The 14196-nt window shown below is 40.6% G+C and overlaps 2 protein-coding genes across 2 annotated transcripts in view; one reads left to right on the top strand and one right to left on the bottom strand.

The window, feature by feature from the left end:
- Positions 1-14196, bottom strand: part of LOC111605673 (homeobox protein prospero) — a 75237-nt gene that overhangs the window by 53752 nt on the left and 7289 nt on the right. The gene's annotated exons all lie outside the window — the stretch shown is intronic.
- Positions 1697-3147, top strand: LOC111599853 (cuticle protein 2). Its single transcript, XM_023315698.2, has 3 exons — positions 1697-1956; positions 2724-2924; positions 3002-3147. The coding sequence occupies exons 1-3, from the start codon at positions 1697-1699 to the stop codon at positions 3132-3134; spliced, it is 594 nt and encodes a 197-aa protein (XP_023171466.2). The 3' UTR covers positions 3135-3147.

A 14196-nucleotide genomic window follows, 5' to 3' on the forward strand; every position in this document is an offset into this window, starting at 1 on the left:
ATGAGCGACATCTGCTTGGGTATACCCCAAGCAATTGAAAGCAATTGCAAATAAAGCTATTTCATATTGATGCTATATATCAGTGTTATACATGAAGGGTATTACGAATAGAGCAGCTAGATGAAAGACTTCATTCACTAAGAAAAGAGTAAGAGAATCGCTCCAATGGAATGTGCTCGACTAGTAGATACCGTAACTTGGCACAGAGCTTACTAAAAATATTTTATTCTGCTTAAAATTTAGTTGAAAATGTGGAAAAGTATTCAAAGCTTGAGCTGCATTGCCGTCGCGTTAAGCATGTAAAGCTCAAGGAGCACAAGCTTCAAGCCAGTGCAGAAAATGTGAAGTATTTTCTATTTGTGTATACTCAAAGGGTATTTATATACAGAATTTGTTGAGCTTAGATTTAAAATGTTCCCTCTTTCATCGTTTTTCTTTTGTCTCTCACTCTTCTTTCTCTCTCTTCTCTGTTTTACTTTTTACTCATGTCGCCTCTCCGTCTCTTTTGTTCTTTACTCTCTTCTCTCTCTCTCTCTCTCTCTCTCTCTCTCTCTCTCTCTCTCTCTCTCTCTCTACCTCTTCTCTCACTTCTCCCTCTTCCTTTTTATATAATTTTCTTATATATTTCCAAGAAATGTTATCGAAAGTTATCGATTTATACAAAAAGTGTAGACGGAACAGAACTAGCTTGACTCAGTTCTTAATTTTGATCTTACTATATACATCACACCCATATACCCTACATATATATGTATATATACCCCACATATGTCTCTGTCCATAATTTCAATGAAATGCGTTTACGACTTTTACGAATTAGAATACAAAAAGCAAATAGAATGAGAATGTGTAAACGTTGTAGAAGTGTTGAAGCTACTGTTTACGGATTTATTGATGATGTAGCTTAAGTGTGTTGTTGTTGCTGCTGCTGATCGCCTCAAGTTGTTTTTGCGCTCGGGATTTCGGCCCTCAGGTGAGGGCACTTGAAAGCGCGAGGCGAGCCGGAACTTCAAAAAAAAAAGCAAGCCGGCAGCTGATGTATGTGTGTATGTGTGTGTGTGTGTGTGTGTGTGTGTGCTAGCTAATGATGGTGGCACATGAGTTATAATTAGTTAAGCCCACCCCGAAAAAGGCCAAAAAAAAAACTAGATGCTAGACGCCCACACCCAAAGCTGGGTGAAGCCAAAAGCCTTCGCTTAAGCTGAACATTAATTAAAAGTGGAAGATGCAGAAGAAGAGGAGAAGACTTAAAAAAAAGCAAAATAATGAAAATCAAAAATGTTTGCAATAGCCAAAAAAAAAAAAAACAAAAAAAAGAGAAAAACAACAACGAATTGCAAAGTGTTTTTGGTGCATGTAGCAAACGCCTCGACAGCGTTTGAGCTAATTGAAAGGCAACAACAACAGCAACAACAGCAGCAGCAGCAGCAACAACAGCAGCAGCAACAACTCAAATCTTTATAGAATGAAGTTGAAGACGAAGCAAGAAACAATTAAAATTTTTTCAAACTTGTGCTAGAGTATAAAAGACGCAGCGCCGCAGCTAAGCCACAAACAGTCAGCGCTAAAGCGTTTCCACAGCAAGAGCTGAAGATACCGATACCGATACCGTTACAGTTCCAGCTACAGTATCTTTCAGATACGCGAAATCAAATCAAAATCAAAAAATTTTTTTTCTTGTGAACTTTTGTGTGACATGTGGCATCCATTGATCCTGTTGGCCTGCGCCGCTGTCAGCTGCGCTCTGGCTGGTCGTCCAGCTCAACGCTATTTGCCCTCGAACCAGTATCTGGCGCCGCATCCAAATCAATTGCACTACCATGGCGTCAGTGGACAGAGTCGGGGAGCGATTGGTGGGGGCGGCGTGCGGGGAGGCGTCGGCGGACATCGTCAGGCTCAGATACCGATTGTGCGCAGCGACTATGAGAGCGACACGAGCGGCAATTACAATTTTGGGTAAATGCTATAATTTTCTATATTTTACGTGTTCCCATTATATTTTTAATTTTAAACTGTTCTCAGTGCAAAGTTCTTTGATTGCTTATCTACATTTCAATATACATTTCATATTATTAGCTGTTCCCAGTTTAAATAACTGTTCCCATTAATTTGAGCTAATACGTGTTAGCATAGATTGGCTCAAATTAACTTTAATTTCGTATTGGATCAGCTATATAATATGTGATCTGTTTAATCACACTGTTCCCACTTTTTAAAAACTGTTCCCCGTTTTATAAAACTGTTCCCAGTTTTATAAAACTGTTCCCAGTTTCCAAACATCATCCTACTATATCTAGGTTTTCTGTGTCCATTTCCTATAAACTGCAATTGAGCTCAAGTTCTATTCATTTCCCAATGTAAGCAAAGCACATTTGCAGACATTTGTTTGGTTCTTTCTAGTTATACTTGAAGTGTTCCCAGCTATCTATTTGAAGCGTACATTGATCCTATGTGTACTGATTTACTATCTATTCCTGGATACTCTTGCCAATGCTTAACAACATTAACATTATTTTCTACTTTTGCTATCTAAATATCTAAATCTAAACACTAATTGCTGCCATTACGAGCACAAATTGTTCTCGCTATTCTAATTAAACTCTATTTAAAGCAAATTGCCATAAGCTTCAGTTGAGCCACGAGTTTATAAATAGATCGAGAGTGAAATATGTATGAATTACTAATTAATTAAACTCTGGTCGTCTCATCGTCCCGTCTCTTAGCTTCGATACGGGCAATGGCATTCACCGCGATGAGACGGGCGAATTCAAAGGTGGCTGGCCCCATGGATCCCTCGGAGTGCGTGGCTCCTACTCCTACACGGGCGACGACGGCCAGCAGTATACGGTGAACTACAAGGCGGACAAGAACGGCTTTCAGGCAGAGGGCGCTCACCTGCCCACCTCGCCATCGCTGCCCAACGAGTAAGTTGAGACCAATGGGACTCATCCCCTCCAGTTGTCTATTTCCGGCTCAATTCGCTCTCCTTTCTGCTTGACAGACATCATCAGCACCGCAGTGGCAGTTCAGCTGGCGCCTATCATGGCGGTGCCTACCATGGCTCCGCTTCCAGTGTCCAGCCTCCATCCTCCCGCTATCTCCCGCCCAGCTATCGCCAGCGCAGACACTACTAGAAATGCTGAACGAACCCAACGATCCTCGTGCGCTCAACACAGTTTAGTTCTCTGTGGCTTTTTTTTTATGTATGCTAATAAACATATGATAGAATTTTGATAATACGTCGGCTTTTCTCTTAAATATATGGGCAGATTATAGTAGTTTTATATGGGTAATACCTATTTATATGCATGACAACGAAGCTTTATAATTTTAACTCTGATTGATTCAAGAAAATGAGTTTGGAGTTGATTCAAGGTGTTGCAACTAAAAGTATTATTTCCCAATAAAAGAGTGCAGCTCGAGCTTATTCAGAAATTCCCCATGGTGTCTCTGCGGCTAGTTAATAAGGGAGTTAATAGCTAACTACACATAAATACCTATATATTACTTATCTTAAACTAAATTTCATTTAATTTATAAAATTCCCAATATTTAACACAATTTCCAGCGATTTCCCACTATACAGAAAAGTCTAAGATAATAAATTTTAAGTTTTTTATAATTAGCTCAAATCCCTATCAAATATTTACCGGTATTTAACTATATTTCCCAGTATTTGCCAGTATTTATTTAGTGTTTGCCTAAACTATGATAAATTTACTTTGTTAATCACTCATTTTTTAATTCCTTTGCATTTTCCCTTATTTTAAACAATTTCCCACTATTTAAAAGAAACCCTAAGAAGTTGCATTTGAGTCAATTGAACATTTTTTCAACAGTTTAATTGTCAACTCTTTAATTGTTTTGTTAAGTAGTTCCCATTATTTTCTTGCTGTTTGTCTTCTGTTTGCTTAAACTTTGCTGTTAGCTGCAAAAAGGCCAAGCACATTGTCTGGCCACGCCCCTTTGCTGCTGCACAGTTTGGCAAAGTTCCAGAAGCCGGGCTAAAAGTAAAGCTGATTAATATGCAGTTAAGCAGCTCCCCCCACCACAAATATACCCCACTCGAGATCGTTCAACTCGAACGAAATCAAAACACAAGCTAAAAAGTTGCCGCACTTAACTCACTTTTTTTCTCGCTTTGCCAACTTTTCGGGGGGCATTAATCATATAAAGCAAGGCATATATAACAAATATATGCGCAGAAGAGTCGGAACGACTTTAAGATGTTGCCGACACTTGCATTAAAATGGCTAGAACAAGGGCAGCCTTGGTCCCACTGATCGACCGAAAGTTACCCTGTAGAAGCTGCAGACAGTTGTAAGTAGGCGAGTGCAACTCAGTTGATCGACTGACAGTTACCCTGTATAAGCCTTAGTCACTGTCTGATCGACTAACAGTTACCCTGTAAAAGCTGTATTCGCTGTCTACTAACTAAGCTTAAGCATAAGTGATCGACTAACAGTTACCGCGTGTAAGCTGATCGACTAACAGTTACCCTGTAAAATCTGTATACCTAAGTTGATGGACTAATAGTTACCCTATGGAAGTTGTATGCACTGTATAATAGCTCAGCTTTAATCTATCTGATCGACTGACAGCTACCCTGTAAAATATATATACAATTCCTCAGACATCGACTTGACTTTTTCCATATATCGTTCTCTATATCTTTTTATTTGTCAAGCAAAACACAGCCATAGATGCCAAGTTGCTTCAGCCTAGACCCCAGACTCTAGCACTCTTTTGCCTAGGCAAAACCCCTTTTTTATGCATTTCCTTAGCAGCAGAAGAAATAAAAAGTAAGATGAGAGATTGTCAAGTTTCTCTTCGTCTTTTTTTGTTATTTCCTTCATTGTTTTTTTGTCTGTGAAAAGTTTTTTGTCATAGATTTTTCTTAAGCATTTGCCTAAGCAGAGAGCTGTTACAGCCCCTCCACTCTCGCCTTCTCCTCTCTCCCTCTAGCTCTCCCTCAAACCTGCACCCTCACCCTAGCTCTCACACTCTTTTCCATTTAGTATTCCCATTTCGTTTATGTTAAACGACGGACGCATTAATTAAAATTACATAGAACCGCTCGAGGGGTTTCCATTGAGGCTTGCCTCATGGCAGGACGAAAGGAAGGAAGGACGGAAGGATGAACCGAAGGGGGTTGGGAGCTCTGCTGCTGTTCTGACTGAATATTTTGTTCGGTTTTTGTTCTTAACTTTTTTTGGGGACTTCTTTCATAAATTAAAAGAGCGCTTATGAATTTTATGAATTATATTTTGCCATTTGGCAATGCAGACATTAACTGCCCCGCCCATCCCAGTCGCTCGAACGGCCTGAAGTGGGCAACGCGCTTATTGAAAATTTCATTGAGCACCTTCTACAGCAGCTTCTGCGGCTTGCTCCGCACTGCAATCATTTGCATGCATGTTCAGCTACACAGGTTACACGTGTACCCAACCAGCCCCGACCCAGCGCCCCGGCCCCCGCTCCTCTTTGGCACTGCACTCACTTAATTTTATGCCAAAACAATGACACGCCATAAATTTAAACGGATTTGCGTTGCGCCTCGAGCAGAACGCGTTTACCAACCCCCAAGAGTGTGGAGCGGGAGTGGGAGTGGGTTGCCTGCTTGTAGCTGTAAATGTGTGTGTGTGTGTGTGCTAGTGCCTGGGTGCAGCGCAGGGTGCGCACTGCCAAAGCACCTTGGATACATCCGACCAACCGCCCCAACGCCCATTCGCCACCCACAACTTTTCGCTTTTCCTTAGCATATTTTGAGGCAGCAGAAGACATGGCAAACTACTCCAGCTATATACTTGTACTTCTGATCACAATGAGTGGCTCAATCAGTCAGCGTTGTTTGTCCGTCCGTCCATCTGTCCTTCCCTAATCGATTAAAACTCTTTAAATTTGCAATCATTTCAAATTTCTGTAGCAGAGCTCTAGATTTCGGGGTAATTCCACGTCGTGCATACCCAACTAATGCACTTCTCTCTCTTGTTATTTTTATTGCTTGCAACGCTTTGCAACACTGTTTGACTGTAAAATTAATATGAGAAAAAAACAAGCGAAAAGTTTTATTAGTCCCAAGCGTTTGTAAATTTCAGTTCAAGGAGTTGGGCAAAACGAAAACAGTTTAAAATTGCATTGAAATGAAGTTAGTTCTGTTTAAGTGTTGTTAAACTACTCAAAGTGTTGTGTAACTGTTTTTTTTATGGCAAATGCTGCTTAAAGCCCAATGAGATAATTGTAAGCCAGCTAATTTGTGCGGTAAATGTGATAAGAGTAACTGAAATGAACTGAACTGGAACAGTGATCAATGGGCAAACGAATCAGTTCCAGTTGGCTATCAATTTGCATATTTATTTAATTGAATTCCATTTAATTCATTATTAACACTATGTTCATTTGAACTAGTTCAGCTGTTGATAACGAGAGCCCAATGAACAAGGCATTGGCATTGATTAGCTTATGTACTTCATAGAATGAACTGCTGTACTAACTGAACTAGTTAATAATGAACTAGTTCCAATTTAGAGTGAACTGTTATAGAAACTTAGTTCTTGTAATCTTTCTATGGTTTTTCTTTTAGAAACCCTTAAACAATTGATACTTGTTATCGATTTTTATCAATATAGAAGTTATCGATTATTTATTATGCATTTGCTGGACTGGCTGCTGCTCAGTTAGTTATATACTTCTTGCAGGACTTGTGTGCCTTTAAGGTATAAATATAACCAATAGACATTTCATATTTATGCCGGCCCTGAGCTCAACTGGTAAGACCTTTAAGACCACCTTTAAAAGTTGAAAAAGGAAAGTTAATGAAAGTTGAGCCAAGTTAAAGTTCGCCAAACTTAAAGCCAAATGACGTGCAAATAATTTGCCAACTTTAGCAATTTGGATGGGAATGGGGATGGGGTTGGGGGTGGAGGCAAGATATACGGGTCGGCCAGGTCGAATATGTATGGGCAGCTGGCAAATGAAGCATTTGGCACGCAATTGCGTGCCTGTCAGCCTTTGCGATGGGCGCCACCTAGCGGCGTGTCAGTTAGTGTAGATGTTTATATACATAGACAGAGGCACACACATACACACACGCACACACAGGCACACACACATATGCACCTGTCTAAGCTACACTTTAGTTTTTGTTATTGATATGGCAGTTGCACGCACTGCGAAACGCTTCACGCATTCGCCTCTCTCTCACTCTCCCTCTCTCTCTCTCTCTCTCTCACTTTCTATCAGCGTCTCTTTCATTTCGTATTTAGTCTGCTGTGAGTCATAGTCGCTGGGCATCAGTTTCATTAAAATTTTAATAGCATTGTTAGCAAATTTCTCTGGGTCTGTGGGAGCTTTTTGGCTGCGGCTTTTTGGCTTCGTTGTCTGGCTGGCAGCACATGACACGTAATATCCATAACTTTTCTTATATAATCTTCTATATTAGAAACTAAAGCATGTTGCAGCTCTAGTTTGGCAGGCAGAGCTGGCAAAATGTCTGCGCATGATAGGCATGAAGGAGCTTTTACAACACTGGCAAGGATTTTCGATTTGATTTGAAGATAATAATAATTGGGAATGAAAAGAGAAAGGAAAAAGATGAGAGCTTTCACTGCTTTAGTGTTCTAAGGCTCTTGGAGTTGAATATAAAAAAGAAGAGCTTTCAGTACACAAGACATAGAAGAGATTTCTCAATTTGATTCATAATTAAAATGTTTTGAGAAGCTTGCAAAAGCTCTATTAATTGCTGAATAAGCAGCAAAGCTTTAAAGCTGCTGGAAGTTCGACAATCATATAAAATAATAATTTATTAATAATAGTAATAACAGACTATGAGCTTAAGCCTCAAAGCTTTCGCATAAAATCTGTACGTATATACTCTTTATGGATTTCAAATAGACTGGGTGAAGAAATATGTAAAACAGCTTTGAAGCGTAAGCTAAAAGCTTCATAGAGCTTTAAAGCTATAAATATAAAACTTAAACTAGGCATATATATTAAATCTGAGCAGTGTAGTATGATTGCTGAAGTGCTTACTTTTAATGTTAATCAAAAGCTCAATTTATATTACAAGAAATCGACTTAATTTTAAAAAACTACAACTTGAAAGCTCAAAATTCAGTTGTTGAGCTTTTTAGCAGAGTCAAAGTCGAGCTCATCAAGCTGATCGGCTTAATTTTAGAGCTAATCGAAAGCACTCCTTCCATAAGCCAACTTTCGAACAAGCTTCAGGCTCTAAGAGAAAATCCCAATATAAATCTGAAATGCAATATTGTTTACGACTTGCGTGTAGGTTGATCGCTCCAATACATCCAATAAGTGGACACATATGCTATAAAAAGGCAAAGAAACGAACGCATATCGACAAATCAAGCCGCGGCTGGAGCTGAGTTCCCTGGGACTGGGTAAAACGCAAACAAGAAATTCCAATAAACTAATTTGCACACGAAAGCGTAAAGCAGCCGGGACAGACAGATGGCTGCTGGGGAGCTGTGCTCCTCCTCACTGCCGGCTGGCAAAGGAACAGCGACTGGATGCCACCAAGAATGGATCCACAACGAATGCGACTGCGACTGCGAATGCTGTCGGAATATTTGTGTATGAATTTTAAGCAAATTGTAAAAAAAAAAACGAAGCCCAGAAGTGCTCGAGTCGCAAGTGTTCGACTAGCTAGATACCCTGCCCAAATATCCTGAAGCCCAGTCAAAGCATAACTGGCTAAGTTAAGCGAACTTCAGGCGAATAGCGATGCTCTACTGAGTGACTCTAGCTATGAGGTGTACTCAAAATAAACGCTTTTGCTTTTGATTATTGGAATTGAGATACTCAAGCTAAGATCGAGTTCTGTTCACACCGCTAGCCAATCGTCTTTCCATCCGTTCGTCGCTCTAACGGTCTGTCCTTAGGCCTCACCAACTGCTCGTCTATTTGTCCAACCCTCTATCTAACTATACATTCATCTGTTCATTCTTCCGTCGAACTGTTCGTCTGTCCATACACATGCAGCTGTTGATCCTGGAGCCTAAAGCAGCTGAAGATGCACAGGCAGACGGATAGACGGCTGAAGAGTCGTAGGAAGAGGCAGATGAACAGACAGCCGATCGGAGCAAGACTACGCCATAGATCAAATATCTGCCTGCGGCTTCCTCTTCTATGACATAATCAATATGCCCTGCATACCCATATGCAATGGGTATAAAAATAAAAAAACCAATAAAAGGGATAAAATTGAAAACGGCGCCCAGGACATAACACATGAGCGCCACTAAAGCTGGAGTGGGTGGCGTGGGGCATGGGGCGACAGCTGTAATTGTAACTGCTCTCTTGAAATATTTACAAAGTGTTCGATGCAGACCTCCCACCCAACGCTATTTTATGCTTTTGGTATAATAAATTAGCATCGCGTTTCGTATTATTGACTGGATTTTGAATAATAACACACAAAGGACTCGCAGCTGTTGAGTTGAAGGTGTCCCAAGCACAGCTCGAAAATGAGATGGTAACCCAAGAGCTCGTGGGGCCAGAGCACAAAGCACGCTCAGCGCCATGTAATAAGCGCATTCACAATTCCACAAATGCTCTTTGCCACGCCCCCAAATCAGACCAGGCGCTGGGCGGGGCGGGCACAACTCAGCACAATTGCGCACATAAATTTAATGCGCCAAATAATACGCAAGACAAGTGAAACGCATATTTAAGCTGACTCGGGCACAGCTCTCTTCCTTCTCACTCACTCACACTATCTCCTTCTCTCTCTTTCATCAGCCATTGTGTTGCGCTATCGGGCGTACAGTGGCAGCTGCATGAAGCAAAAGTTTCTGCAAGACGAACTACAGCAAAACTATAGAAGAGCTGCGCAAATGACAAAGCTCGTCCAAATATCAACTTGACAAAGAGCTTTCGCAGAGCTTTTAGCTACATAAGTAAACATCAAGAAAGCTTCTAAATTCTACATTACTAAATTCGGCATTCCAGAATTTACAGTTCTCCGTTTCAGTTTGCTAAAAGCTTTAAAGCTCTCGCTGCTTAAAAGTTAAATACAATATAAGAAGCAGCAGCACTGCAACAAATGAGCTTTTAAAGCTGCTTAAAAATCGACATAATAATTAAAGTAGAAAATAAATACAAACAGCCTAAAAGCTTGCAAAAGCTTTTATATAAAGTGGCTGAAAACAGAAAAGCTGGCTCATATGGGAAGCATTGCTGCAAGATAGATGAGATACGCTTAAGCTTAAGCTAAATAAACAGCTTTAAGAAAAAGAGTTAAAAACAGAGGCCTTAAATAAGTTACAAGAACGTGTAACAGAAGCAGCAGATAAAGCTTTTAAAGAGCTTAAAGCGCTTGTAACAGCTTTTGTGTTTGCCTTGGAATGCTTAGTCTCGTTTTGTGTAGCAACTTAAGAAAAAGCTTATTCATTGTGCTTTTAATTTGTATTATTGCTTAGAAAGCTCATTAACTGTGCTTCAAGACAGTTTGTCGCCATGTTGAACCACTGTGCGCACAGTGCAGCTGCAAACTTGTAAAACTTTTTACGCGTTTACAAAGTGAAACGAGAGCATATTGGTTTTAGAGAGTCTTAAGCTTTGGAATACATAATCCGGGTCGATGGAATTATGTATTCCAAAGTTTAAGACTCTCAAAAAACTCTCTCTACTCTCTACATGAGGACCTGCTCTACAGATATATATATATATATATAGCTATATTAAATTTCAAATATATTTTAGCTGTTTCTTGGATTGAGTGCAAGTATTATGAAGTCTATAACACCCGACTGCACAGCTCTTACTGGCTGTCGTTGTATAACTGTATATATTTTGTATACTTGCTTTTTTTAACAACTTGAGATTTGCACAATATACATGCTCACACTTACACACACGCACACGCACACACACAGACACACCCACACACATGTCGCTGTACACTCATTTGAATGTATTACAACAAGTTGGACGTACAAAATTCCAGCACAAAAGGACGTAGGAGCGATGTTGCCGACATGAATTATTTAGAACGCCAAGCGAAATGACAGCGATGCAGGGAACGAAGCTAAGGTCTAGAGGAGTGGGAGGCTTAAGGCAGCTGGAATGAGGTTATATAACACACACACACACACACACGCAGAGAGAGGTGTATGTGGTGGCTGAGCGAAAGGTTTGATTAAATTTGTAGCCACTTGTAGCGAGTCATCACTGTAAGGGTAGAGCGAGTGTGTGGCTAGACACTGGGAAGGCAACTTTCGGCGAGGCGTCGGAAATTAACTCGTTTTTATGGCGCATTACATTTAACTAGGTCTAAACCAGACTCGACAAAGCTAAGAGATAGGTTTTAGCTGGGCAGGTTCTCTGGGGTAGTTGATTAGCGCTGAAGTTAAATAATTTCGCAGATAGCAGTAGGTCAGAGCTCGACATCATATCTCAGCTCAGTTTATTCCACTGACAGCACAATTTCTACTTATGACCCAGCAACAATCATTCACACAACAATTGAGGGTGGCTTTCGAGGGTGATGGACAGCAGCAGCGGCAGCAGTGTGGGCGGGGCGTGGCACACGTAACGCAATCAACAATTGTTGCATGAATAAACAGCCAAGAGCTTGGGAGGCAGCTCGCGCCTGTTGTTTGGGGCATTTGGAGCTAATGATTGCCAGCGCACAGATCACTGAGCAATTTCTGTGGCAAGGAGTGCGCGACTGCCAGTCCCAGCTCAAAATTGTGCCATCAAAATTAATGGATGGAATGGCGGCGATGATGATGGAAATTAGAAGCGCACAAAAGGCGGCTGACGTCCGAGACAGTCGGAAATTGAATAGCAGCGATGGAAAATCCAAGAAAAACCTGAGCACATTCACTTAGACCAACGAGATTTGCCTCGCTCAACACAACTATTGATGGTAGTTGAAGTGTGGGTAGCAAAGTAAGAGCTTAATTGATATCTTTAAAGTAACGACTACAACACCTAACGCACCTTTGCGGAGGGGTCTAAGGCTGAAGGATGTGATCGCAAGTCAAGGACAGGGCTATGGAGATGTAGATATAGAGAGAGAGAGGGGAAATAGAGAGAGAGAAGGAGAAGAAAATGAAGATGCAGATGCAGATGAAGATGAAGATGAAGATGAAGATGAAGGAGAGGTACCAGGGAGCGAGACAGAGAGAGAGAGAGAGAAAGAAGGAAATTGACAAAGAAAGAGAAAGATAAGTAAATGACAGGAACAGAGAGAGAGGGGTAAGAGAAGGAGGAGAGATAAGAGAGATATAAAGAAAGAGAGAGAGGGAAATATAGAGAGAGATAGTGGTAAGAGAGGTAAGAAAAGGAGAGTGAGAGGTAAGCGGGAGAGAGGTAAGACGGAGGGAGAGAAAGAGATAGACAGAGAAAGAAAGAGACAGCGAAAAACAGAGAGAGATAGATAAAGAGAGAGAAAGACAGAGACACAGGGGAAATGATGATGATAGATAAAGAATATTTCAAACTGTCTTCAATGTTGCCTTGAGAAAACATTCTACTCTAGAAACAACCACGTCTAGAGGCAGCTGAGGCAGGTCTTCAAGAGGCAAGTCGAAAAAGTTGACCCAAATAACAGCTTTGACTAGCATCCCAATACACTAAAAACTCAACCCAATAACTGCAACGAAAACACTTCGTAAGAGACAAATGCCCACCTTATATTTTGTTTATTTGAAACTCTTTGCTAAAACAAAGGAAACCCAATTTGAATGCTCCACAAAGAGAGCTTTCGAGTAGCTGCACAAAATGAAATTTGCAGTAATTTCGATGGCAAAATGCAATTTTGCTAAAACTCTATTGAACAGTTGCAATTCCATTCGAAATAATTGCATTTAGACCCGGAATGGGCGTCGAAGCAAAACAAAGGCTCGACCCACAGGCAAAGCAAGGCGCAAACATCTCCACAAAAGTGAAAGAAAACTTTATTATAATAAACAAACGACGAGGCAAAAGGCAGCTTAAGTTACGCAACTAGCAGCAGGGGGCAAACAAAACAAAGCTGCTTCAACTCGGGTGTGCACGACTAGAAGATACCCTGAGCTGCTCTATGAAGTGCTGCTGAATATAGCAAAGCTTTCCAGCTGGGATTACATCCATTTCTGTTGGCCAAGAGCTCAGCAATATATATCTCCATATGCTTAAGACTAGGCCAAGTGAGAATAGCATTGAACAGCTGAGAAATAGGCCCAAATAAGCTAATTTTGATATCGATATTTATCGATTTCTATACTTGAAAAAAAACCTCATAGGAGAGTTGCGAGTTGCGTCTCGATCGTCTCAACAGTTGCCGCTAATCAAGAATCTATATGGAACTCATATATTTCCCGTCACGTCAATTTGAACCCAATCAATATACCCCAAAATCGTCCTGTCAATGGAATGGAAACAGAGACGGGAAAAGGCAAAGTATAGGCGATAAGGGTTAGTCCACAGTGAGGCACAGCAGTAGGTAAATATGGCTGGGGCCAAGGTTTCTCTCTGCTTGATTGAAATGCGATTGCATTCTTAGCCAACTTTGACGGCCAGCAAATATTTCAATGATAAATGAAGGCTGAGAATTAGTTGCGAATTGCTAAAAGTTATGCATTCTTAACTAAGGAAAGATGGAAGATGGAAGATGGAAGATGGAAGATGGAAGATGGAAGATGGAAGATGGAAGATGGAAGATGGAAGATGGAAGATGGAAGATGGAAAATGGAAAATGGAAAATGGAAAATGGAAGATGGAAGATGGAAGATGGAAGATGGAAGATGGAAGATGGAAGATGGAAGATGGAAGATGGAAGATGGAAGATGGAAGATGGAAGATGGAAGATGGAAGATGGAAGATGGAAGATGGAAGATGGAAGATGGAAGATGGAAGATGGAAGATGGAAAATGGAAGATGGAAGATGGAAGATGGAAGATGGAATTGGGGTTAAAGATAAGTTAAAGGACATTTCAAAAGAACTAACATTGAAGGAATTATAAAGCATTCAAGTCTGCTTTTAATGACATTTCTTATGATGAGGCTATAAATAGCTGCACATGCTGCACTACTATTTCTATGAACAGATTCCCTCTGAATTTTGACCGCAAGTAACGCCATTTGGTGGCACTTCTTCTTCTTTGCATTTCTTTCTAAGCAAAAAGTTAGCATCTGTTTTATTTTTCAGGCATTCGGTTTAAGTTTGATGCGCTACTAATTTAATGAACA

Source organism: Drosophila hydei, unplaced genomic scaffold, assembly GCF_003285905.1.
Source record: "Drosophila hydei strain 15085-1641.00,03,60 unplaced genomic scaffold, DhydRS2 tig00000237-arrow-arrow-pilon, whole genome shotgun sequence".
Classification (NCBI taxonomy): Eukaryota; Metazoa; Arthropoda; class Insecta; order Diptera; family Drosophilidae; genus Drosophila; species Drosophila hydei.

Bases quoted from the DNA above. Each gene is read 5' to 3' on its own strand.
- LOC111599853 (XM_023315698.2), top strand. From the start codon at position 1,697: ATGTGGCATCCATTGATCCTGTTGGCCTGCGCCGCTGTCAGCTGCGCT. The intron at 1,957-2,723 runs GTAAATGCTATA...CCCGTCTCTTAG, and splicing joins AGCGGCAATTACAATTTTGG to CTTCGATACGGGCAATGGCA. The intron at 2,925-3,001 runs GTAAGTTGAGAC...TCTGCTTGACAG, and splicing joins TCGCCATCGCTGCCCAACGA to ACATCATCAGCACCGCAGTG.